At 32.5% G+C, this 26673-nt stretch overlaps 5 protein-coding genes and 1 non-coding gene across 6 annotated transcripts; 3 read left to right on the plus strand and 3 right to left on the minus strand.

The window, feature by feature from the left end:
• Positions 1 to 771: 771 nt before the first annotated feature.
• On the minus strand, positions 772 to 3675 carry LOC124824109 (Glycosyl hydrolase family 10 protein). Its single transcript, XM_047296483.2, has 8 exons — positions 3363 to 3675; positions 3245 to 3279; positions 3004 to 3175; positions 2546 to 2718; positions 2361 to 2462; positions 2072 to 2218; positions 1344 to 1982; positions 772 to 1230 (listed from the first exon to the last, which is right to left on the minus strand). Exons 1-8 carry the CDS (start codon positions 3439 to 3441, stop codon positions 883 to 885), a joined length of 1695 nt encoding a protein of 564 aa, XP_047152439.2. The 5' UTR covers positions 3442 to 3675; the 3' UTR covers positions 772 to 882.
• Positions 2834 to 2906, plus strand: TRNAE-CUC (transfer RNA glutamic acid (anticodon CUC)). The gene has a single exon. It is a non-coding gene; the product is annotated as a tRNA-Glu (tRNA).
• Positions 3676 to 7294: 3619 nt separating the features above from the next.
• LOC124824110 (protein NUCLEAR FUSION DEFECTIVE 4-like) lies at positions 7295 to 10096 on the minus strand. Its single transcript, XM_047296484.2, has 3 exons — positions 9646 to 10096; positions 8725 to 9563; positions 7295 to 8062 (listed from the first exon to the last, which is right to left on the minus strand). Exons 1-3 carry the CDS (start codon positions 9967 to 9969, stop codon positions 7585 to 7587), a joined length of 1641 nt encoding a protein of 546 aa, XP_047152440.2. The 5' UTR covers positions 9970 to 10096; the 3' UTR covers positions 7295 to 7584.
• A 2620-nt stretch (positions 10097 to 12716) lies between these two features.
• Positions 12717 to 13799, minus strand: LOC124824107 (protein EXORDIUM-like 4). The gene has a single exon (XM_047296481.2). It carries the CDS (start codon positions 13734 to 13736, stop codon positions 12828 to 12830), a length of 909 nt encoding a protein of 302 aa, XP_047152437.2. The 5' UTR covers positions 13737 to 13799; the 3' UTR covers positions 12717 to 12827.
• Positions 13800 to 15321: 1522 nt separating this feature from the next.
• On the plus strand, positions 15322 to 19977 carry LOC148204317 (peptidyl-prolyl cis-trans isomerase CYP21-1-like). Its single transcript, XM_088107496.1, has 7 exons — positions 15322 to 15757; positions 18233 to 18311; positions 18439 to 18486; positions 18753 to 18776; positions 18855 to 19037; positions 19163 to 19238; positions 19581 to 19977. Exons 1-7 carry the CDS (start codon positions 15629 to 15631, stop codon positions 19738 to 19740), a joined length of 699 nt encoding a protein of 232 aa, XP_087963622.1. The 5' UTR covers positions 15322 to 15628; the 3' UTR covers positions 19741 to 19977.
• Positions 19978 to 21397: 1420 nt separating this feature from the next.
• LOC124848874 (actin-depolymerizing factor 5-like) lies at positions 21398 to 22454 on the plus strand. Its single transcript, XM_047326690.2, has 3 exons — positions 21398 to 21533; positions 21619 to 21878; positions 22095 to 22454. The coding sequence occupies exons 1-3, from the start codon at positions 21513 to 21515 to the stop codon at positions 22243 to 22245; spliced, it is 432 nt and encodes a 143-aa protein (XP_047182646.1). The 5' UTR covers positions 21398 to 21512; the 3' UTR covers positions 22246 to 22454.
• The last annotated feature ends 4219 nt before the right edge of the window (positions 22455 to 26673 follow it).

The raw sequence follows: 26673 nt of genomic DNA on the forward strand, positions 1-26673 counted from the left end.
AATAAAATAAAAACTGAACTCTATTACCAGAATAAGTAATAAAATATAAGGATGGAATAAAATAAGCAACCTCGAGATATGGAAACGGCCCTTATACACATGTGACTTTGTTTGTCCCTATTAATCCCCTGTCACACAGAGCACCAGTTTTCTAATGTTACTTTATTTTCTCACTCCCATACACAAGCCCTAAAGTGATATTCATATTACTTATCACTCCTCTAATTATAAACCAAGTTATGATTTGCCCATTATATACAACCTCTTTGCTTTTTTTTAATATAATTCTTAACTCAATGTATTGGATTGAAATTTCATCTCATTCTAAGAAAAAAAAATGTTTTTTCAACACATACTTGCACTGACAATTCACTTTTAAGGGTATTTTAGTTAAACTTTTTATTTGTAAAATAAAAGAAATTAAAGAGTAAAATAATAGATATAAAGTATGTAAAAATTTATTAAATGTCAAAATCATATTAATTTTTTTTTAAATCACCGCAATTCATATTTTACACGTTGGATTTGTATGTACGACTTGTTAGTTGGTAATACGAAACAAATTAAAATATTTTACTTTAAATGGGCCTCATTCTTAGGCCCAATGCTAATTGGATCCTCAGGCCCAATACCAATTGGATTGTTAAGTTAAGTAACAACCTTATAAAATAAGGATTTAATGCTAATTATTTGGGATATGAGAAAAACCAGAAAACGAAACGAAAGGGAGACATTGAAAGCAATGATTTTTAGAGTTAATGGGGGTCTGGGTGATCGAAATTAAGGAAATCTTTATTGAAGCAGGACTGGACCAGAGAAAGGAAGAATTGGAAACTAGTGTTTGCAATGATGCTAAGCAAATTGATGAATTATAATATATATCTAAGAGTTGGATGAGAGTGTAATGGTGAAATGTTCAGTTTCTTGACCTCGAGAGAGGGAGAATGTCGATTTCGTAGTCCTGTTGCCATAGTTGACAGTAACAGTATATTCTCCTAAGAAGCCATAAAAGCTATAGGAACCGTGCACGTCTGTCACTCCCTCTACACGACCTGTTTTCCACTCTCGAAGAAGTTTGTCCACCACATCACCTGCTGCAAGGTTCTTAAAATTCTTGTCTGTCAGGCACATTTGGTAACACCCATTTGGATGATATGCTGTCCAAAGCATTATCCCATTCACAGCAGGATGTGAGAACCCTTCCCTCAACACTTGCTCCAAATAATTTCCCTACATGTTATCAAAATCACAGTTCATTTCAGATTATCATACTATCTTGAGTAATTCACATCATGTATGATAACTATCTCTCTCTCTATATAATTTGACTTGATCTGGCTTACCTGTGAATCTGTATCAATTGTCTTGCTTATATCAACCTCAGTAAGCCAAATGGGAAGTCCAAGTGTTGCCAACTTGTCTAGTATGGCTCTGATAAGGGGAGGATTGGGTATTGTGAAGTGTCCCTCCAAGCCAATTCCATCCATCAAGATGCCATTTCGTCGTAGTTCTTTTACCCGTGAGATATAGGCGTCTACGGTGGAATTTACATCACTGCATGTTTCCACAACATTAAAGTCGTTCATAAACAGGGTTGATAGTGGATCTGATTCGTGTGCAGTCTCAAAGAAATGCAATGTTGCATCTGATCCGAGCCTTTGCTCGTAGAAATCAAAATGAAGCATTTCGTTGCTGACGTCCCAGTGTATGAACTCATTTCTGTACTGGCTCATCAGACTTTCTATTCGGGAATTCACTGCAGATTGTAGCTGGGTGCCAGTAAGGTTAAGAACCCATGGAGGATTGTACTTAGGGTCTTCCCAAAATATGTTGTGCCCTCTGGCTACGATGTTTTTTGTTCGAACAAATTGTAGCATTTGGTCTGAAATGGTGTAATTGACCTTGCCTTCATCAGGTTCTGTGGCGTACCATTTGAGCTCGTTTTCAAAGACTGCAGCGTTGAATCGTTTCACAAACCAATTCTGAATCGACACAAGATTTGAGTCTCGTCATGCATTACCTTGTATGCTACGAAATATAGTGGTTGGTGGGGTACACATAATATACAAACCTGATAGGGTACGTTTCCAAGAATAGTGTGTGCTATGGCAGATCCAAAAAGGAATTCTTTTGAGATTTGCTCTATACAGATGGAAGCTCCTTGCAACCTTCTACCGTTGCTATCTGACACATGAATAGTGACTGCACGCTTTCTTTTCTATCAAATGCAAGTGGAAAAGAAACATTTTTTGAGAAGGTCCTTGCAACATATACTTTTTCTGTTCATCCCTTATTAATCAGTGTTAACAAAAACAACTAAGCATTCCATTATTTTGGTCAAATACTGAAGTGCAACTCACAGTATTGATCGTATACTGTTGATTGGTTTCCCATTGTTGCTTAGTAAATGGCTGGAGTGATGGGCTAGCAACTTCTATATTGATGTCTTTACCATCCGCGTTCTGCATAACAAAATTGAAAGAAACTAACCAAACATCGTAAAACTAAGAGTTTTGCTGAATAAGAGCAGAGAAAAGTAAGCTACCTGGAAGAAGATAATGGATAAATTTGAAGGCCAGTTGAGAACAAAACCACCTTTCAGAAAAGACCAGCATCCAAGCTTGGCTGAAACTGTTCCTATGCAATCATACGTCTCTTTCTCTGTTTCCAGAGTAGCCCTTATCATAGCTGAACTTGAACCTTTAACTCTCACCCATGCTGTAACATATTGTCATCCACCCACATCATATCTAACAATTCTACATTCTTACTATCGAAAAGGTTAACGTTAAAACAATTAATTATATAAGCAATTTCAGTATAGCATCAGCAATCCGTTGTAGTCTAGTTGGTTAGGATACTCGGCTCTCACCCGAGAGACCCGGGTTCAAGTCCCGGCAACGGAACTTTTAAAGGTTTTTTTTTTCTCATTTATCAAGCAGAAAATGGTGAAGTGAAATAATCAATCATGAAGAGAAGAGTGTAAAAAAGATAATAACCAACCGGAAAAAGTGTAAATGGTGTCCTGAGTGAGATTATGGAGAACGAGTGAAGGCACGTAGATGTTGTTAACAACGTAAGATGAAACAATGTTGTCCTGAACAGCAGGAGGAGACTGTTGGTCACTCTTGAGAATTCCTCCTCCGTAAAGTGGCTCCTCTGGCTTCTCTTTGCACTGTCACCGATATCAATTAAAGTCATAATCCTTGCTTAGTGAATAGTTTTGTTTAAAAAATATAATTACCTCAGTGTAGGCAGTGAAGTCATATAGGGGCCCATCTGCAACGAAGACACCAAACGAAGAATATTGAGAATTTCATTTGTGAAAATAACAAAGAAGGAAAATGAGTACGAAGAACAACCATATAAAGGAGAAACCAGAGAAGTTGGTATTAGAAGGAAGAAAAGTATAAGGACATAGAAGGGGATATCTTGTTGCATCCTTGGACTTATCAATGAGAAGGGAGAAGAAAAAGGGTTATGATATGAAGTATGAAGAAAAGAACTGAGCTTAAATACAAAAGAAATGGGAGTACTGTGTCGCAGAGAACACGGGAGTGTAAGAAAGGATAGACGACAAAGAGATAGGTTGTACTTAGATTGAGGGTATCAGTGGAGTAGCATGGGGGACTTCATTTCACAAGGGAACAGGAACTCTTAATAGCTCCTTTCTTTTTCTTCACATGCCATCCTTACGTTAACATATCAGAAATAATAAATTCATCTCACTCTTATTTAAAGACACTGCTAATACAGTTGTTCACCTTCCTCTTCCTATCATTAATTTCCAATTAATCAAACATTGATTTTTTGCAACGTTAATCGGTGATGGTAATGGCTTTGTATTCGTCATTTAATGTGTCTTGAATTGCATTTCCATCTGCCGCAACTCAGTCCATTTATTCACATTGCTTTTTCGAATATGGTACTCCATATTCAGTCTTATTATTAATGACTATTTCTCTGTTTTAGATTCTGATGAATCTAAAATTTAAACTTTTGAAATCTTGAAAAAGTTGAAAATTTTGCGTACTTTTTTAGTGATTTGCAGAGGAAGAAAATATTAACTGAGAAGTGTGAGAAATGTGTGAGGCGGTCTGGGGTCACATGATCCTTAATCTGATGTGATGACAAATTTTTTACAAGTACTTAGATAATGTAGCGATGGATGGTTCAGAACTCATGTGAAACATCCTATGAGAGACCAAAAATCACGACCTTTCATCTTTTGGTCTTGTACAGCTGGTCAGGTGCAAAAGGACAATATACCATTATGCAATCAATTAATTAACGTGTGGAGTTAAAGAATGAAGGACACCGATCGATTTCATCTCTTCTAAACAGATGTCAAAAATAGAGATATATAGTGAAATAAAAGCATGAAACAGACATGTATAATTTTAATGCGTCTAGCTAGACCTCCCTCGTTAGTTTAAAGGTCACAGTGCATGGGCTTGTTAATGACTGAAACTTTTTGTTCTGTAAGAAAATTAAGAACATTTCTATTACCAAAAGAATTTGATCATATTCGTACAAAGAGTGCTGCAGAATGCTTCACTCGTGACGAAGAAAAAATTGAAGTGCTGCACAGCTTGAACTTCCCCAGAATGGTATTGCTTGGAGTGGGCATTGAATTCTCATTAAATGAAGTAAAGGGTTGGCACGCGCTCTTCTTTTTGGACCAGCATTACTTCCCACCATCACCACAATGCACACCTCTTCCCACCCACCCTTTTAATCATGCATTATCATCATCCATAAAAACAAAGGATTTATGGTATTAAAATGTTCCTATTTCATTACTCCTTTTCTTGGAAGTCTCGCCTCGACTATAGGTAAGGCCAAATTATAATATATAAGTGAGTGTAAACCTCACCTTACAAACCGGTTTTGTGGGGATGAATTCGGCTTAAGCCCGCTTTCTGATATTGTATTAGAGTCATAGTTAGAACTTATCTTAGCGAGATCTATGTGGACATTCTATTTTCACCTATTGTCTGGCCAGTATCGGATCGGACCATCCCATTAATTCTACTATCACGTTTGTGGGGTTGAATTAGGCTCCACCTCTTAATACCTTTCAAATAACATGTAAGTGAAGTCTGGACACAAGCCATTTAGGCAATTCGAAATGGGAAAAACTGAAAGGAGTCCCAGAAACCACATGAATTTATGTTACGAAGAAGACTATGTAACTCAAGTATGTTCCTTCTTTGCAGCTTGGCATCATCAACTTCTGTGAAAGTGCGTTGATTTGTTTGGCTAAAAGGACAACAAAGAAATCAATATATTATCCTTTCTCTCTGAGCTGGGTTTCAGCATGGTATAGGTATGTTCCTTTCGGTTCTGATCTCTGCAGGCTCTGCGGTCCACGTATAATGAGTCTATGCTACTGTAAGCATTTCTCAAATTGACCCTTCTGAATCAAGCAAAGGTGACACCATTCTGTTTTTTAAATTTCAATCATATCCCAAAAGTGATGAGAATCGAAGTGAGTTCAAGTTGCCATTAGAAATGTATTAATGTTTTCTATTAATAAATAGAAAAGGTTTAGGCCAAATGTTAAATGAGCTAATAAATTAAGAATATGTCATTTAAGTCAAGAAATACACACATCGTTCGTAAATAGAAAAGGTGTAGGACAAACGTTAATAAATTAAGAATATGTGGATGCGAAGAAATATCACGGAAGGATGAAAAATATACATACAAGACCAATAAGTATCTGTTTTGCCAATAAATACTAAGCTATACCAGGAAGTATTCTTCTTACAGAGAAATATTAACATCACCTAATTACGGTTCAAACATAATTAATCACAATTAAGTTGTTAACTAAAAAAGTTTTGAATTAATATATTATATAATACTACACAAAACCATGAACACCTCAACATAATATTTACATAAGTAATTAAATGATAATAAACATATAAAATTGTCATGACTATGTGATGATTGTGTTAAGAATAATTTGTTCTCAAATCCTTTTAGGTAAAAATCCATTAAAAATCGTATAAGTAAACAACTATCTTCAAAGTATACCAAGTATCCCTACCTTTAAAATTGAGATTGAGATGTCAAAATCTTCCTGAGATTGAAATCCTAAAACAAAGAAAATATATGAGCCAAATAATTCCAAACACCAAAATTAATCAATAAAAAAATATGTAGTCTTATAAAGGTCATTTTGACTTGTAAGAACACAACATATAATGATTATATTGGGTGTACAAATGCGTAAATTTGATTTATAAAAATTTCTTGGGTTAAACATTTCTTTTTTAAATTATTTTAAAAATTTGTTATATCTCTAAATTAAACTATGTATTTATTTTTTCGCAACATTTTATGAAAATTTTATAAAATATCTTATATAGCAAGCAATACGTAGGAGTTATATTATAAGCTATAATGAAACTCCTTTACAATGAAAACATTTCATGTGTCATGTACTAAAAAAATGTTTTCGATAACTTTAATAAAGTATAAGAATAATATATATATATATATATATATATATATATATATATATATATATATATATATATATATATATATATATATATATATATATATATATATATATATATATATAAGTGAGTTTTCTCTGTTTTGTCCATCACATCCTGCAATCCTTAATGCCCGTTAAATATGACATTTTTTCTTTGCAGCCTTCCCTCAGGGTCTTGTTAGAAGTATGATCATGAACACCGATGGATCCCCAAATACTGTATATGCACTGTATTTGCAGTGGATATATTATTACGTCATATTTTAGCAGAGAGATGAAGCATGCGTGGGGCAACAGGTTGACGTTGATGGAACACCCTAAATCAATGAAGACAAATAGGCCAACGTCAACCGCGGGTAATTATTTCGATATAACATTGACATGGTGAAACTGGTGTTCTTTATTTATTTTTTCAGGAATTGTATGCCTATGGATGATGCATGCTCTTGAAGTTGGCATGAACATGCTGAAACTATTTTTAAATTATTTATCATATAAATATGTGAATTTGTGTGAGTGAATAAAAACACTAATCTGTCGAAAGACAAATTAAAGAAAAAAGAATATCTGTCAGTTCTTCCAGTTTTTTGGCCATTAGCTCCGTCAGATACCAAAACCCAGCTGTTCTGAGATTGCCAGTCGTCTTCAAGTAAAGTAATTGATTTTAGAGTTTGTCTTCACTTAAAATATCATTAAAAGTTTTTATTTTTTTTTTATTTCATCTTTTAATTTTGGACAAATGTGTGTGTACATATGCATATGATTATGTCTGTATTCGAATTTAACAAAGATGGTAGGAGATCCATTGGTTCGTATTAGTAAAGTCTGCAATACTGTTGAGTGAGATGAACACAAGCAATTGCAAATATATACTTGCATGTATTGAAAATCTTTGACAACATTCTGTCCCTCCCTGCTGCTTGAAAACAAAACATTCTACGACTGTAACCTGATTGCTTCAGATCACACACAAGGAATGTAGAAACCATATTAACCCGCTTTTATTCCCAAAAAGACATGTGATTACCAGCAGACGCACCTGAATGAAAAGAGTGTGATACCGTGGTATATCATCGCCTAGTTGATGTGAGTGAGTTTTTGTTGGAGTTTTTGGTGAAGTAGATTCTTTTGTAAAGCATCTTGGTTCTGATCGATAGAAGAAGGTCTAAGAAGAAGCCGATAAGACAGGCTGCAGCCATAACAATGAATACTAGTCTGTAACAATGAGGTCCAATACAAGTGTTGCCTCCTCCTGTGGTGGTGGTAGCCTCCATATCATAGAGAATGCCAGCTAGGAGACCAGAAAAGAGGAAAGAGCCAAGGGGAAGGTTAAGGATTAGAATGTTGTAAATGAGTCCATAATATCTGAGGCCAAATAACTCTGAGGCTGTTGGCACAGTGATGGCTAGCCTCACTCCGTAGCATATGCCAACCACAATGGAGCCTATGTAAAGTGAACCTGGCATAGCCATGGCCAGCAGTATGTATCCCACGCCCATCAATATTTGAGAACCTGCATTCCAAAGGGGTCTTGGAGTTCCGCCTCTTCTGCAAATTCATAAAACACTCATCAAATTTAAATATTGTATTCAGGATGTCATATACAAAAATTTCTTGTGTTCTTTACCTCTATTTCTGTTTATCTCTCTTTTATTGTTCTTTACCTTTTTTGGCAGTTTAAAACTATCAAGATTGTCTTTAAACTTCATGTTAAGTGATTCAAGAAATAACTTTTGAAAAGAACATTATGTCTTATTTAGATTTCTGAACGGATTCACCTCTGTGTGTGATTATCTTCAACTTCTTTATTCTTTAAAATATCTAGAAATAAAAGAAAGTAAGGTATGAAAAGACAAATAATAAAATGCATTACAAGAAAACCAATAAAAAAACTAATTAAAGGCCAATTTAAAAATTAATTTATTTGATAGTCCAAACTTTGATAATTAATTTTATAAATTAATTTATAAATAAATTATAATTTTTTATTCATAAAAAATGGATAAAAAAATGTCCTCCAAACAAACACAAATCACCACAAAGTCATGGGTGAGATCAATATCAGAGAAATAAAAACAACTCTTTTCTCAAATAATCTAAAATTTGCTGAAAGAACCAACCAAAACAATAAAGCCATCTAATTTTATGGTTAGACATGTTAAATCGATAAATTCCTTTCGATCACAAGAAAACGGGTCAGACTGACTTACTTGATGAAGTGCTCCGAAACAGAACCCGAGACGATCCGACCGAAAAAGCCCCAAATACTGGTCAAAGACACGAAGAGGGACACATCCGAATAACCCAGCGCCAACCCGATTTGACCCATATTATTCATAACCGCCAAACCAGTTCCAACCCCGCAAAGAAACGATACGAACAGAATCCAAAAGTCCACGGTTCTCAGCACCTCCCATACCGTGTGCTCCTCCCCCACCGCCGGTCCAATCTTTCCCACCGCTTCCGCTTCCGCGTCTTCCGCTAACACATTTCCTCTCTCCACCTGGCATTCATTTCCGTTGTCGTTTCCGCGAAGCAACGGTTCCTCACCCCGCCCCTCGAAATCCGGTCTGACCTTGTCCAACCCACGCGCCTTCAAGTAAGAGTGGACCGGGATTCCCAACGGCGCCGCCAACAGAACAAGCAAACCGACAGAGAAAGCTCGAGACGCCAACGCGCTAGGGTTAGGCACGAAGCCGAAGGCCAAGAGGTAAACGGCGACTGCGACGGCGACGGCGTTGAAGACCCCGAAATAAGTGGACTCTTCGTCATCCTGGACGGCGGCGGAAGGAATCTCACGGAGGAAAAGGATTCCGGAGAGGCAAACGACGAATGGGATGAGAGCGAGCATGAGGAGAAAAGAAGCAGGGTCGTTCGTGAAGAGAGCGGAACAGAGGTCGGTGAATATGGCGGTGCTCAATCCGACGTAGCCTTTGAGAATGCCGGAAACAGGACCTCTGTTGCGGCGGAAGTTGCGGATGCAGGTGACCAGAACCGCCGTGTTCATCCATGTGGTGCTGTTGCCACCCAGGCAGAGAAATATGCACATCTGTATGTAGTTTAGGAATTGAGAATGTGGAATTTTAAGAAAATAAAATATTTTGGATGAGTAATGAGTAAGTGGTGGTAACCTGGTAGTAGGGAAGGGGTTGGATTCTTTGGCTGACGACTAGCCACTGAACGCCATAACCGACGAGACCTTCAACGGAGCCGATGAGGAGAATGATCCAAGTGGGGAATTTGTCAGAAGCAAGCCCGGCAAGAAGCCCAAATGCCTTTCCGACGTCCTTGGCCACCGAGAGATTGTTGAGTTGGAGTTGCGTTAGATGCATGAGGGATTTCAGAGCGTCGGAGTAATTTGAGAAAGTGTAGTTGTTGCCGGAGATGGCTTGAATCCACACCGCCGCCACCAACCCAATCCATTTCGTCCTGCTCCAACTCCAATCACCGCCCATCTTTGGATTTTATTTGAGTGACTGCTGTTCTGTTTCTATCTATCGCTTCAACCATCCCCTCATTGTCGCCATCTTATATGCTCCTACAAAAACACTATTTTCAGAACTTCCCTGTTACATTACAACCATTTAATCACTCTAAATAATAATAATAAAACATAAAATTAAATTATTAAATAAAAATTATTGTAGATATAAATTTTAAAGGTGTCCCCTGTTACTATCCTCTCTTTCCCACTCTACCCATTTTTTTTTTTTATTTTATCTTTATGAAAAGTGATTAAATTAAATTAAAAAGGGATTTGAAGTCTAAATTTGAAAGCAACTCTGCCTTTCTCTCAGTGCATGGTTCATGGTGCTTACTCATTTGCCGCGCTCTGCATCCCTCGCCCAAATTGTTTGTAAAATCCAAGAGGGTTACTTTTTAAATCTATTTCTTGGATGAACGATTCTCAGAGCATCTCAGATTATAATTTCTTAAGTTCGTGTTTATTCCGTTATTCATTTTTATTAATAAGTTAAAAATAATGGAAAAATTAAAAAAAAAAAAAAAAAAACTCGAAAGGAGATTCATGTATTGATGGTTTTGGTTCAATCGCTGGATTTGAGTATTTTCATCGTCTGATTATCTTATTTGCTTATTTGTTATTGTTATCTGTTATTGAGTTGTTTCATTGTTCTTTTTTTTCAATTTTGTGTAATGTCTATTGTCGGCTGTTGAATGAGGTAAAAGGATAATTCTTTGTTATGAAGAGATTATTTCTTGTTGAAGAAACAAATGCTTAGTTGAGGGAACTCGATGTGAGATGGCGATCTGTTTATTTGACTAACGATGATTTGATAGATTAATGAACCATAATTACCATAATTAATCATGATTTGAGAGGCTAATGAATCTTAATTATTTGGTTAAAATATTATTTTAGTTTCTTTTTTAGATATTTTATTTATTTATTTTTATTCAATTTAGTTTCAGTTAAAACATTTTAATTTGGTCATCTTGAATAAATTTGTATAAATGATGTTAATATCATATTTGTAATTGTGACATCATTTTGTAAATTTAAGATATTTTATTTATTTATTTTTTAATTATAGTTTCGGTTTTTTGTAAAAATAATGTAAAGTTAACTTTTTTTAGTGGCATTAAATTTATAACTAAGTTAATTAAGTAAAACTATACTTTTTAATTATTTTAAATATTAAAATTTAAAAATTACAATAACAATTTAACATTTATAATTTTAATATTTTGTTTTTGTTCTTCTTTAAATGATGAGTTTACAGTTAACAATGAACTTGATTGTGAACACAAACCATTTTGATCAACATTTTAAAAAAAATATAAGTTTAAAATATGTATTTTTTATTTTAAATTGAAAATAAATTTATTTTTAATATTTAGATAAAGTGATTTGGTATGTATATTTTAAAAAAGTATTTTAACTTAAATATATTCATTAAACTTAGTGGTTTGGTTATATTGGACAAGAATAACATTGCTTAATTTAAAAGAAAATGAAACTCATTTAGGTAAAACAAAAATAAATAATACGTGACATTTATATTAATACGTAACATTTTTACTCTCACGTAATACGAACATGACAGGTAGAAAAATTAAAATATTAAAAATAAAATATTAAAAATATAATAATTTGACACAACATTTACAAATATGATGTTAACTTTGTTTTTACAAATCCAGAAAAATATAATTAATTTTTTTTAACAAAAATCAAGACTTAATTAAATTAAAAAATTAAATTGAATAAAAAAATAAAAACTAAAATAATATTTAAGCTTTTTAATTTTAAATTCATATATTTGGACATCTTTCTTACAATATTACAGCTATGTGTCATGAAATGTGTTTCAAGAGTGACACGTGTAAGTACAGATGTCAATGTTTGTGTATATATAAATATATATATGAAATGTAAATGTAATAAAAACTTCCTACCATTTTTCTATTTTATTTTATTTCAGAAATTTGTAACTAATTATTTTATTTAATCCATATATAGAAGAAACATATTATGTAATTTCGATTATAGGGACGCAAGTGGTATGAGATGGGAAGAAGCTTTTCTTTGCTTGTACGTATGTATAGTAAGTAAGCCTGCTAGCCGGTGCGTAGCAAGTTGAATACCAATTCTGAGATCAGTTACGTTTATTTTTAATTAAAGTTTATCTCTAAAATAATAATAAAATTAAAAAATAGGTTAAGCAATTTGTTTATATCACTTTACTAACATGTTGTTTTTATCATTTTCAGCACGCAATTTGCCACTTCGCCTAAACTGGATTATTAATTTGTCATAAACAAGTAGCAGATGAACAGAACACAGTAGAGTTTGATATAGTTTAATGTAATTATGTTTATCTGTGTCTTTTGTAACAACCTTGGCCGTGGTTTCGTTTTTCCGTCTCTAATTTCGGCCTGCGCCCACTGATATAATCTGTGAAGACTAAGCACAAAGATAAGATCCGTCTCAATAAAAAGCGTTACTATTGGCCACTTGCAGTTGTAGTTCATCCACACATGTTACAAGGTAGAACATGAAAGAATAGGAAAACAGGAAACAAATTTATAATAATTTTCACATTTAGTAAAATTAAGTTAATACTAATTTAATTCTTAATTAATATTATACTGTTTTTAGTTTTCATGACTGCGTGAGCGAAATTCGTTAGCATAGATGTAATGTAAGAAGGAAATGTAAAATAAAAAAGAAAGGTGAGATAATGAGTGTTTATTAGAGTCCCAAAAAATATTACTCTCCATTGTCAAAAAAGATTAATGAAAGAGAGAGATATGATGTAAGAATAATAGAATAATAAAATAATAAAAGAATCTAGAGAGGAGTCCAACAGGAAGAGGTTTTGGGGTCCCAAATGGCAGGGAGCAAAAACTTGGTGCCCTTGTCGCCGACAACATTGTAGGCACCACCGCTTACGGGGTCGACGGGTATTTCGACTGATGCAAAAACATCAGGGCACATGCTTGTGGCTTCGAAAAAATGGTTTCCTCGTGCAGTTGTGTAAAACCCGTCACCCAAAGGATTTGTGACTGCTCCGGCCAACCCTCCGGCCAACAACTTCACCATCGCATCTGCTCCGGCATCTCCGCTTGGTGGCAACATCACTTCGCCTTCTTTTTCACTGCTCGCAACGAATGGCCACGCACATTCGGGGCACTCGTCCTCCGGGTCCCCCACGGCAACATAAGTTTGATTATCTATAAGACCGTGCTGGGCGCATGATCCTGCACACATATCCTGCACGGTCACACCCTTCGAGGCTACGATCACAGCCAGGGTGTCTGGAATTCCGGCGGTTGCCGTGGGTATAAGGCCCTTGATGAAATCTCTGATGAGGACTTTTCCGTAGTCATAGTCTGGCACGAAAGCTTCGTTTACCACCTTGACCGTGATCCTTGAAGAACCTGCTGCACCTGGTTTGGCGTATGCTTGATAACTCTCCACCATGTTCCACCATGTGGCGACCTGGGGTATGTTATCGGCGGTAGGGGTGACGGTGTTGAGGGACCTGAAGAAGGACAAAATGGCTTTCCTTTGGGACCTTGGAATTGGGCCGTACCAGACTATGCCAACTTTCAACATGCCACTGATTAAGGGTCCGCCATGGTAGGATATGGGTTCTGCCTCTTCCGGGCCAACGGAAAAGGCCACCGGAAGAAGAAGAAGAACGGAGACAGAGAGAGCAAAAGAGAGAAGAAGATGTTTTGGCACAAAGTAGGCCATCTTCTCCTCTCACTTTATTCGATGTTTAGTGCACTTCACTTTATTAGTATTGTTATTATTCGATGTTGAGTGCACTTATGTTCCTCTCATGCTTTCTTCCCGTATTTATAACCCTCACCATCACTCTTAAGATAGAACCCAACCATTAACAGCCCCACAAAATAGCTTAAATCTCCCTGTTCTTGCGCCATCCCACTCAACTGTCCTAAAAAGAAGGAACTTCATTCCCAAAAATAATGGCTTTTCTTTGTAACAGGGTTGTTTTACGGACCATCCTCCACAAAAGACTTCATCTTTCAAACAAAATTGGAACTGGGTATATTTAGCCAAAAGTTATAACCAAACTACTTCAATGAAATCTTTTTACATCAGTGATCCCATGTATTAAAACTAAACTCTATCTAATTACCCTTTACTAATGGGATGGCTTAAACTGAAACTTGTCATTTTTCTATTTCATTTTTATTACTAAATTAACTTTATATCTCTTAACTTAAGTGTTCTATTAATGTAAATATTTCTCGTTTTTAAAGTATTAATACGAATTATTTATCGAAAAATTATTAATTTGTTCGGAAATTTTGTATAAAAAATAAATATTATTTTCTTAACGTGATTTATGTCGTACCTAAAACTTATAATTCTCGATGAGATATATAAAAAAATTTGTTGTGCATGAAAAATAAAGCATAATTTTTTTATACTAATGGAAATACATGTATATGATAATAAAAAATAACAAATTTATTAAAATAAAAATTAATTGTTAAAATAAAAAAGTAATTATTAAAATAAGCAAATAGTATTAAATTCTCAAAAGCTTCATAAGAAATGCTTATAAAATTAATAATTTGTATAATTTTACCAGTGATAGTGTTTTTTTATTGTGTGGATAGTTTTTCTTAGTTGTGGGTAATTAATTAAATTAAAAAAAATTCTTAAAACAATAAAATGATAATAATTTCTCTACACCCAAAAAAAGAGTTAAGAAGGAAAATCTCTTTTATTAATATTATGAAAACACACACACACATATATATATATATATAGACACACACGTGTGTGTATATATTAAACAATTATTTTGTTTTAATATGTTAAACCCTTTTTAAATTTAAGTTATTTTTCTCTATTAGGTCCTGCTAGGATTGTAAAGGGATCAGCTGCATTACTTATTACCTAGTTGGGAAATTTTACTAGGAGGTATAAGAACTGAATTTTACTAGGAGGTATAAGAACTGAATTGACCGTATAGAACCTTTTATAAGAATTTGTTACAACATCATCAACTCGTATATGAATTCACTTGACTTAACTTTTTTCTATATTTCAGAAAATTGACTTGATTTTGTAAATTATATATCATAAGGAAGCAATGATTAATATAGAAAAATATTTAGAAATGGTATATATACAGTTATTATTCGAATATGCTATCTCTAGTAAATAAACAAAATAAGTAAATGTTTTATATCAAAAGATGAAATGGAATGTTATAGGCACTCATAACTTATATCAAAATGTAAGTGTAGCAATTTCAATAAAAATTAAAAAAAAAAATCATCACAGAAACTGCAAGGTCCACTCCCGTCCCCATCGGACACAAGTTAGCATGACTGCGTGCATGTTGGATGGGAAACAACAAAAAAGTTACACTATGCTTTCATTTTAAAATCAAGTAGCTTTTAGTTATTTTATTTGGTTTGAACATTTTTAATCTGTGCCTCTGCAACGCCTCGACTCTGCAACTGGAGCCTTCTTCAACCTTCAGCCACTACGCACCGTAGCGTTTTTTTTTTCTTTTGTGTAGCTGGGTCTAAAACGATTCGGAGACAAACCCAGTTAGCTCTCTGCGATGGAGGATTACAAAGTTTCGATTTTTTGGTGATTGGATGCAACAATTTATTACGGGAACTGAAGCAATGCGAAAGGCGATCTCCTTTCTCGTTCAACCCCGATGCCTCCTTCTCGTCATTGTTCTCACAATTTTCTTGATTCTCGCAATATCTGGTTCTAGACGGGTACGAACTTTTTCTTTGTTTATTATTTGCATTGTGGATTTCAAGAGGGGTTTCGACCTAATTGTTTGATCTGGCCATGAATCGGTCTCTTTGAGCCTATTGGGTATTGGGAAAAACACAATTCCCACGTTGACTAGAGATAGTATGAAAATACATGGTACAAGTAGGGGCAATCCTAACTCTGTAGGGTTGAGATTGGTGTAAACTACTTTGTAAGAATGGGATGTCGTTAATTTGATTTCGTTGATTGAATACTCCGTTGCAATGGTTTTAGGTGTAATTCAATTTCTTTCTTTCTTTACTTTTACTTTCCGAAATTAAAAAAAGTGTAGTTAGATGTTAGCTTTTGCATTGCATTATGGCCCTCTGATTAATCTTGATCAACTTAAATCTATCCCTTTATTGGGCAAGATGGGGAATGGTGATGATCTTTTTGATAACCTTCTTCGGCTTGATAAATTTTGAAGAGTGAAGCTGAGCTGCAGATAGTACGTAGATAAAGGCATGCACTTAGGTAATGCGATTGTTTGCCAAGTACTGTGATCACCATTGTAGTTTGATTGCACAATGACTTCCATATCACTAAAATTATTCTTGGATAACACAGTTTACTGATTTGGACTTTATATATATGTATTCCCATGGTCAAGAATCCTGCTGGTGTGCTGCATTCATTATAATATCTACCTCTGTGGGTTATGGATTCTTTATGAATATATGCAGTATTGTTCTACTTCTATAATGTGTCCATTCGTCTTAGGTTATGACTTCATCAGTAATTTAAATATTTGGCGGTATGATAACATACATGTTAAGGTTCATGTTTTACCTATTTCACTTATTATTTACCACCAAGAAAGAAAGTTCTGAATATGGTTTATGTAAATTCTAAGTCAAGTTTCACAGTAAGAAGGAAAAGTATACTATAGTTTGGGATTAACTGATGTCGCATGCAGGCATTTGAAACTTGCAAGTCAACTCACCGACTCATGAGTTTACTTTCCACCTGGGGAAAACAAGCTCAGTTGCAGGAAACTTTTGGTGAAAAAGACTTGGGTGGAACAAGATAGACATAGATTAGATTGCATTAACTTGTGATTCTATGGGTTGAGTTTGAGAACCTTATGGATCACGTTATCGTTGCTCACAATGCAGCATTTTTTAACCAGAAACTAGTATTCAAAACTCAGGTTTGACTAGCTAACCAATAATGTAAACAGTTTAGGTAGCATTCTTCACGTTGAGGATGGGACATCTCAAGCATGAAACTAGATATTTGTGAATGGTCCAATAGTGAGTGACACAATAGGTCTAACAGACCTTGTTGGGATAAATTTTGATACCATCTTATGAAAGTGAATTTTGAGAGTGACTGAAGCTCACAAAATCAACTTGATAAGGTGATATTTGCACCCACCAATACATTATTTGACCCTTGATATTGGATTTCCAACATTATTAACAAACAAAGGCTAATGAGACCCAGTGTTATCACTCATTTCATCAACATTTATGAGATCTTTACCCGTCAATTAATCCAATTAAGTCCGCCATTTGATGGTGGCATGGTCAATAATGAAATATCAGTAAGTAATTCTATGCTATGTTGGACACAATTTAAATAAAAACAAAAGAAAAATAGATGGACGGAAAAGAAGTTGATAAAGGATATGAAAGAGAGAAGATGAGGGGACAACAATGAAAGGGCATTCCAATAAATCTCACATTATAATGTTTGTGACATTGTTCATCAAATAAGGTACAAGACAAAAAGTTGTCCTTTGACTTGGGTAGTTGTCCTGTTTTGTTTTAGTGTTTTACCTTGGTGTGTATCATATCCCCCCATAATCTCTTAACTCTAACAACGTTGGTTACAAGAGATATTTATATCCTTTTATTTTCAATTTGATCCAGGGAGTTCAGATTTATCCTTATGTTTCTTTACCATTCAATATTTTTATGGCACTTCCTATTCTTTGTATGTCCAGCAGTTAAAACCCGTTTAGTTTACCATAATGCAGACCGGGTTTTAAAAACCCACATTTAGCTTTTAGCTTAAAAATATATCCTCATACCCATACAGGATGCGGGTTATATGGGTAGTTTGTGGGCTTTTGCACAAATACCTAGCTCTAGGCATAAGTAACTAATAAACTTCTTGAGAGGAAATTTTAAACAATGTTGTGGCAAAACTAGTAAACTGCTAATAAAATAATAAATAAAAGTACAAAGTTAATTGAGCTCATACATCCTGTTATACTTTCTCCATAACCTGGCTTTATTCCTTTTTGGCTGTACACTTTTATTAAGAGAACTTGCCACAACCCTTGCAAATTAAACTTGTTTTTGAAACATTTTATTTGAAAATTGAAGGTTCAATCACTTGTAAACTTTTTTCCACATTCCACTTAAATTTCCCTTCTTGAGCTGGTTGTTGTGTTCTGTCGGTAGTAAAATTCACCTTTACTGATGTAGGTTGAAGAAAAAGTAGAAGAAGAGCCTGAAATTACTGACAGAGTATTCTTGGATGTTGATATTGATGGACAACGTCTAGGTTTGGAGCAATTTTTATAATTTTTAACCAGTTGTTCTCATTTGAACCAAACTGATCTACTGGGCATTTTGGTTAGAAAGATGATAAAAGCAAGAATTTATGATGTGTAATGCACTGAATAATGCAGGTAGGATTGTCATTGGATTATATGGCCAGGTTGTACCAAAAACTGTGGGTATGTCTTTGATTTCACAATCCAATTCTTTATTCTGTTACTCAGTTTCTTTAATTATACGAATGGTGAGTAGACCCCTCTGTAGAAATTTTACAATTTGTGACTTAGAAGTTATCCTTTATGTCTATACTTCATTCTTTTCCGTAAGTTGAAAACGTATGTCTGCCTGATGAATCTACCTCATTGGATATAATGGCATTTTGCATAAGAATTGTATTATCGTAGGGCATTGCAATTTTAATTGATTAAAAATCTTCTGTCTGCAGAAAATTTTAGAGCTTTGTGCACAGGTACTTGGACTCTTCGTGTTGTTTTGTTAATTTAACCTACATCTTGTTTACATACTAATTATTGGTATTGCGTTACAGGGGAAAAAGGAAAGAATGCCAATGGTGTAAAACTTCACTACAAAGGAACACCATTTCATAGGATAATATCAGGTTTCATGTTTCAGGGTGGTGACATTGTCCATCGTGATGGTAGAGGATATGAATCTATTTATGGTGGTACCTTTCCTGATGAAAATTTCAAGATAAAACATTCATATGCGGGTCAGTAACAGATTTGCTTGGATGCAAGCATTTTTTTTTTTAAAAAAAAGACTTCTTATGTTGACATTTTTCTTTATTTTTTAGGTGTGAGATTAAGTTGTTGTAAATATGCTTCACGGTTGCAGGTGTAGTCTCTATGGTGAATTCGGGTCCTGATTCCAACGGCTCACAGTTTTTCATTACCTCAGTGAAGACCGGTTGGTAAGTTATTCTTCCGTTTACGGAAATTTTTCAGACAATGCCGAGTCCTGTCAGTTCATTTTAGTATCATTTCGAATTCGAACCATCCGTGCTCTTCTGTGAATTTCTCCAGCAAAACCTAAAAAAAGAATGTTTTTCTAGTAGGGATCAGAAGCTAGGTTGTTACCATTTGTTGTGAACAAACAAACTGCTTCTTTTTTTGAGGCAGTCATGTTTCTTTCCTTCTGTAAATTTTGTGCAGACATTATTTGATAATATTGCATGCGAAAATTACTTAATTTACTGAAAGTCAGAGTCTTTGGTTATGATAAATTGATATGAATTGGCTTGTAAACTTTGCAGGTTAGATGGAGAACATGTTGTGTTTGGGAAGGTTGTCCAAGGCATGGATACTGTGTTTGCAATTGAAGGGGGTGCTGGAACCTACAATGGGAAACCCAGAAAGAAAGTAGTAATTGCAGATTCTGGCCTCTGGATAGATACCCAAGAGTCTGTCAGATGAGGAAACATGACTTTCCCTCTTGAAACGCCATAATTTAGATTTCTGTTGAAACAATACTGTTCTTTTTTTTCCAGTTCATTGCTTTCGTTGTCTCTCTTATTGTATTTCGCAGATTAGATTAACACAAAGTTTATATTCTGTAGAGAAAGGGAAAGAAATTAAAAGTGGTATTGTTTCGTTTGAATTTTGTCATTTTTACTGCTATGTCCTTATAAATATACACAAGTTTGTTTTCAGTTTTTTTATTATTTTGTAATCAATTTTTATGTGATGTTATTACTAGTAGATTTTAGAATGTTATTATAACCAAGACGTGAAAGTTTATAATAATGTTTAATATAAACTTATTAGTAAATAGCATTATACATTATTAGTATTATATCTTTTTAACGTTTAATATTATTTTATTATACAAGTACAACAAATAATTTAATTACAATAAAATTTTAAACTTTTAACTATTATCTTCATCAATCCGATGAGCAATCTTACTTTAAAGACCATATTTAACACTTCTTAAAGTCATTATAAAAATAAAAATAAAAAAGTCAGAAAAACCTCATAGCATAATAATATAATCTACTCTTAAATTTTATAAGAAATTAAATCAAAACTTAAAAAAATGTATAGGAACAAAAATTGACTCGTCATGTGGATGTTGTCATACTACATATTTATAGTGTTGTTGCGACTTCTTAAATGTTCATGAATAAGGTTATAACTTGTTAGCTTATGGCAAAATTATTTCTCAACAGTGATTTGAATAATAGGTTCTTTGTAATGTTAATATTGTAGTCAATGTAGTATATTAAATTTTAAATTTATAATAAAATACGGAAAGTAATTCTCGTTCATTTGTTGTTTTATTTATAAGAGTTGTCTTTGATATTTATTCCTAAAAAAATATTAACGAACTCCTAAATTAAAATAAATAGGAATTAAAATAAAATTTATTGAGATTAACATCCATACTTTAAATCTTTTCATAATTTTTTCATCATATTTAAGCTTTAATTTAGAGACCCACTTGCAATAAAGTATTTTCTTTTCAACGGGTAAAAGTGTCATTATCCATATATTATTGGTTACAAGAACTTGAATTTCACATCTATGATTTTTCTCTATTTGTTGCTCCTCATAGCTTAAATATAGATGACAAATTTTTTATCTTGCGTAATTGTAAAAAAATTCCACGTGCTAAAGAAATTTTAATGTGATTTTTTTTAAAAAAAAATCATATAATTTATATTTTATTCAAAGGAAGATTAAATTGATTTCGTGAATAATTGATGTTTCTTTTCTTTTACAATAACACAAAAGAATGGAAAGTACCACTTTATTTAACTACACACTTTTTTTTCATTCTTAATAAATGAAATGGTAGATAGTATTTTTATTTTGAAAATATAAGGTAAAACACATGTAATTAAAGTATATATTTTCCTCAAAAAATTAAAGTTAATAAAATGTAAAACAAAAAACCCTTTTCCTTAAACATTTAGGATGTAGTATATATATTCGAAATATGTTTGCACCAATTTGATAGGTACATCAATAAATGAGATGATATGTTAATTACAAATATATTAAAGTAAAAAATAATAATTGAATCGTGAATGCATTATAAGAAATTGACAGCAAACAAAATGGAGGACAAAAGAGTAAATAGGAGGGAAGGCGAATGGCATTTGAGGAGGCAAAGTTTTATATATATGGCTGTTGCTCTCATACCACCCGACCAACCATTTTCTGAAATCTAAGGAGAAGCAAAAATGGCGATGGCTTTCAAGATGGTAATTTTATTCTCTACCCTAATCTCTTCAATTCATGTGTTGGCTGGCTTCTCATTTTCTTTGAGGATGAATTGATTAACTTCAGGCAACCACCGGAATGTGGGTGACGGATGAATGCAAGAAATCGTTCATGGATATGAAGTGGAAGAAGGAGCACAGATACATAGTGTTCAAGATCGACGAAGGATCCAGACTCGTCACCGTTGATAAACTGGGTGGCCCCACCGACGGCTACCACGATCTCACGGCTTCCTTGCCCACCGATGATTGCCGATATGCGGTGTTCGACTTCGACTTCGTCACCGTCGACAACTGCCGCAAGAGCAAGATCTTCTTCATTGCATGGTTCTTCCTCTGCTCTAATATTTCTTTACGTTTTCTGCGTACAAACAAAAGTAGCCAACCCACTGTCTCTCAATTATGACTGTCTTGTAGTAATAATGCCTAAATAAAATAGGAGGGGACCCCGTTCATTTAATTAACCAGTATTATTTATTACTTATTATGTAGTAGTAATTGAATTAATTGAAATTACATATATATATTTATTTTTTCTATCAGGTCTCCGACAGCATCGAGGATTAGAGCAAAGATTCTGTACGCAACTTCGAAGGATGGGCTGAGAAGAGCACTGGATGGAATCAGCTATGAACTCCAAGCCACGGATCCAACGGAGATGGGTTTCGATGTGATCAGAGACACAGCCAAATAGACATGGATTTTTGGATTTTGATTACTGAATCCTCTCTGTCTTCGAATGTGATTTTCCGATGAGTTTTAATTCACCAGTTTCTTCTTTTGTATAATAGAGTTGTGAGGTTGAAATTGATGTAAATGTATGTGGGGCCTGTCATCTTAAATCATATTAATACTGTATCTACGTACTGTGCTTCAAATTAAATTATTAAGCTCAAACCACCATAGCCAACAAAACTTCGTTGTAATCCCTCTCTCATGGAAACTTTATTAGATCATTTTTTAGACAGAAAACTATAATGTTTGCATTAATACGTTATTTTTATTTGTTTTTTTTAATGTTCTTGTTATTAAGGTAAATGGTTAACAAAATCATTACTGTCCTGTAGTTATCGTTGTCTTACCTGATTGGAACAAAATACGTAAACTTTAACACAATTTTCTCATTATTTTGAACAAGTTTTCCTAAATTTAAACAATAACGTATAGCACTGTACGTTTTGCATCGTCATTATCTTTTACTGCGATAGGAAGTGAAAGGTAGGTATAATGTCGTATCGAAGAAGAAATAGTGTGTTACTGTGTTAAAGTCTCAGGAGCTATAAGTGTCTGTTCAAAGAAATATAAAGATGTTTTGAAACTGAAAAGTGAGCATATCCTCTTGGGAAAATTTTAGACTGACACTTTCGTTTTCTAATCTTATAAAACATCTAATAAAAAACTATAAAAACATTTAAAATTAATTATCTCTTTTCATGAAATCGATTACAACAATGGAGTTTTGAATTCAATATCACGTAGATTTCTTGCGGGCAAAAGGAGTTTTTTCACTTATATACCTCCAAATTCAAGTTCATCATTGAAGAATAAAAAATGAACCAACACAAATTCATCTGTGCAAATATTCTTCGACAAAAAATTAATACGGAAAAAAAATTGGTTCAATAATAATAAATCAAATAGTTTAACAATAAACAATAAAAGTAAAAGCATATTTAAATAATATTTTCAAGTAATTAGTGATAACAAACAATAGTATGGCTTTGATGTTCAGTTCGTACTTCAAATATACAAGTAGAAGGATTTAAGTTATCTATTATAAGACTTATTTCACAACCTATCTTTTTTCTATTACAAATTTTATAAATGTATATCCATAATACAATTTTTCATATCTTCCCAAAGCTGTGTTGTGTTCATTCCTATAATTCCATGCATCCAATTTCTAAATGTGGACAAAATTGTAGGATTAGTGACTTATTTACAGTAGAAATTTATTCCTGTAAATTATTTTAAAATTTGTGTGTTGTGGACCATCATAAAAAGGTGAGGGGTACTTGCAAAAATCCGACCCTCAAGTTAGCTTGTGGCTTCTTGATAGTCATAATGTGTATAATTAATTCACTTTTATATATACACAGTATTGTGTTTATATTACTTTACATAAACATTTTACATGTGAGCTTTTAATAGATTTAAATCATTATTTATTAAATAAATGAATTTTAAATTTAACTTAATCTTATAAAATCAATTTATAAAGTAGAAATTACATCCACTATATATAATAAATTAGTTTTATTTCTAATTAATGTGAAATTTTTTTAAAATTTTTAAATAAGTTATTAACCATATAATGTGTATTAGTAATATAATTTTGTATGGTTAAATTGATAATGAGATATTGTAATTGTAAGACTAAATAACTAAAACGTTGACTATAAATAAGTAGGGTGTTTGACAGCGAGATATTATACTACAATAAATATAAATATATATATATATATATATATATATATATATATATTCAACCGAATTTTATACATATTATTTTTTCATCTTTCAACTAAAAGAAAAATATGACATATTTGTTAATTTATTTGTACATTATATTTTTGTTTTTGCACGTGCATATATTATAATTTATTATTTTTTGTATTTTCCAATAATTTCTTTTTCATAAATCACTTTATATTTTTTTTTAGTTTAAGCAAGTAAAATCTTGACATATATTATATAAATTTGAGTGAATGTTAACTATACGAAAAGTATTTCGAATGATATATGTTAAAAGTGATGTAAATTAAAGATATATGTATACATACTAACCCTAATAATTCAATCAATTGTCTTCATAGAAAAGACTCATAACTTAAATATCTAACTAGTCTAGCGTAATTATATTTATACAAAAATTCAGAATGTTAAAAGTTTATGAAAAATAGTATAAATATAGATCTAATTTATTAGGACTTTTATTATACATTTATTATAATATTAATTATTATATTTATGAAATTTCAGTTAACTATAAAAAAAATATTCTACCTTCACCCTAGTTCCATCTAAAATAATATTATAGAGTAAGTTTGGTAGAAAATTTTTAATTTTAAGAAAGGAAAAATTGAAAAAGTGAAATTGATATAAATGAATTAAATAATAATTAATAATGAGCAACTACACACTTTTTATGTATTGCAATGTGTTTAATGCATTTATATATAGGAGTCGAAAGTTAGAAGAATAATGAGAGACCTTAAGGGAAGACGTGTTTGTTAGATATTTATCTAATGTAACTGCAAATCCTATTTATCATCCAACACAATTCAAACTTTCCAGCAGACGACAAAATTCATCCACGTCAGCATTCATCAACCGCACACCACGGATGGCCCACAATTGCCAGAACGAAATCCGCCGTGATCTGCGTCTGTCTTTAATCTCCACCCTTCATCTCGCCCTTATCATACTTCACTTTCTCAAACAAAATCATTTTTTCACTTTTTTTTTCTTTAATAAGTGTGAAAAAAGAAGCGAATAAAAGAAACAAAATAGTAAACAAAAGTAAAAATTAATACTTTCATTTCAAATTTTATAAGATATTTAGAATATATACTTATATTTATTTCATAAAATTAAATAATCACAAACAATTTCATCTCTCTCCTTCAATTTTCAATTCTAATTACAATTAATAATTCCAATTTCACTCGTTCTGCTTTTCTATTCAACAACAACGAACTTAAAGACTTAGTCACATTCCTCTCACAATCACATTCGTCTCAGATTTTTGATCATGAATGAAATTGAAATCCCATATTTAACTTCATTTTACCCTATATCCTATATTTCAGAAATCCAAAATATTCAAATTTAACACCTTGCCAAATACCTAATCCATTTAAAAAAATTAACACGTTCCACCTATCAAAAAACTTAATCTCGTTAACTAAATTAAACGACAAGGATTCAATTGATTCAAATTAACACTTATAAAGATTCAATTGGGGATTCTAATAAGAAGGGGATCAAAATAGGAAAATCCCACATAAATAACGACAATTAAAGGGTTTAAACCTTTTTTTTTATGAAGTGGTTTGATAACCAATGTATATACATCAGTTTATTTATACCAGTAAGATTTTGTTAATATAACATCATGCTTTTGAACCTGTGAAAGTGTATAGTATAAAGTTGAATAAAATTTATACCAATAATAAAAAACAAAATTTAACAGGCTTTTGTTGTGAATATAAGTTAATTTTGTAAAAGTTATTGATGTGGGTGGATAGAAAAGTTAGAGAAAAAGAACAAGTTGATTAGGGCTTTTATGCGAGGCTTATTTTTGGAAGTAGATGAGAGGAGAAAATTACATGACAGTTTAATTGTAATATATGGCGAAAAAACATCATTAAACAAAAATGCGTGAAGTACATGGGACACTCAGAAGATAACTCATATCAAATTCATGATATGCAGTTTTCAGGTAAAAATTCAACATAAAATATTAAATATATATAAATATAACATTGAGTAAAAATAACATATTTTCCTCAATTATAACAAAAAGGTAAAAGCCAATCAAAATACACTGATTAAATGAAATAAAAGTGAATTTTGTCATTACATATATATACCTTATATTAATTAATACTCAGAGCCATACAACTTGATTAAATATCGAAATGATAACTTATTTTTCTTACTACTATAAGCATGACATCCAACGGCTACATGTTATATTAAATTAAATATAACAATTGAATATTAATAATTGAATAGAAAACTAAAAAAAAAAAAGTAGTGTATCGAATTTTATAAACTTTTTAAGATGAGATGAATCAATCAAATTAAAAATTAATATTTGAATAGAAAAATATAAATAAACAAGTGCACCAAATTTTATTAATTTTTTAAAATGATTTTAAAGTATATATACACACAAAATGGTACAATCAAAAGTCATACATTAATTAAAATTAAATTTTCTTAAATAAAATATTATCACATGAAGTAAAAGTAGTTAACATTTAACTCATGTATAAGAATAAGAAAAAAGAGGTGTGATTTTCTTACTTAATATAATTAATAAACAGTAATACAATTAATAATATATATATATAAGAAGGGAAATTTAAGAAAAAGAAAAAGAGTGGGGGATAGG

This window comes from Vigna umbellata, chromosome 2, assembly GCF_029865625.1.
Source record: "Vigna umbellata cultivar VRB3 chromosome 2, Vumbellata_1.0, whole genome shotgun sequence".
In the NCBI taxonomy this organism is placed as follows: Eukaryota; Viridiplantae; Streptophyta; class Magnoliopsida; order Fabales; family Fabaceae; genus Vigna; species Vigna umbellata.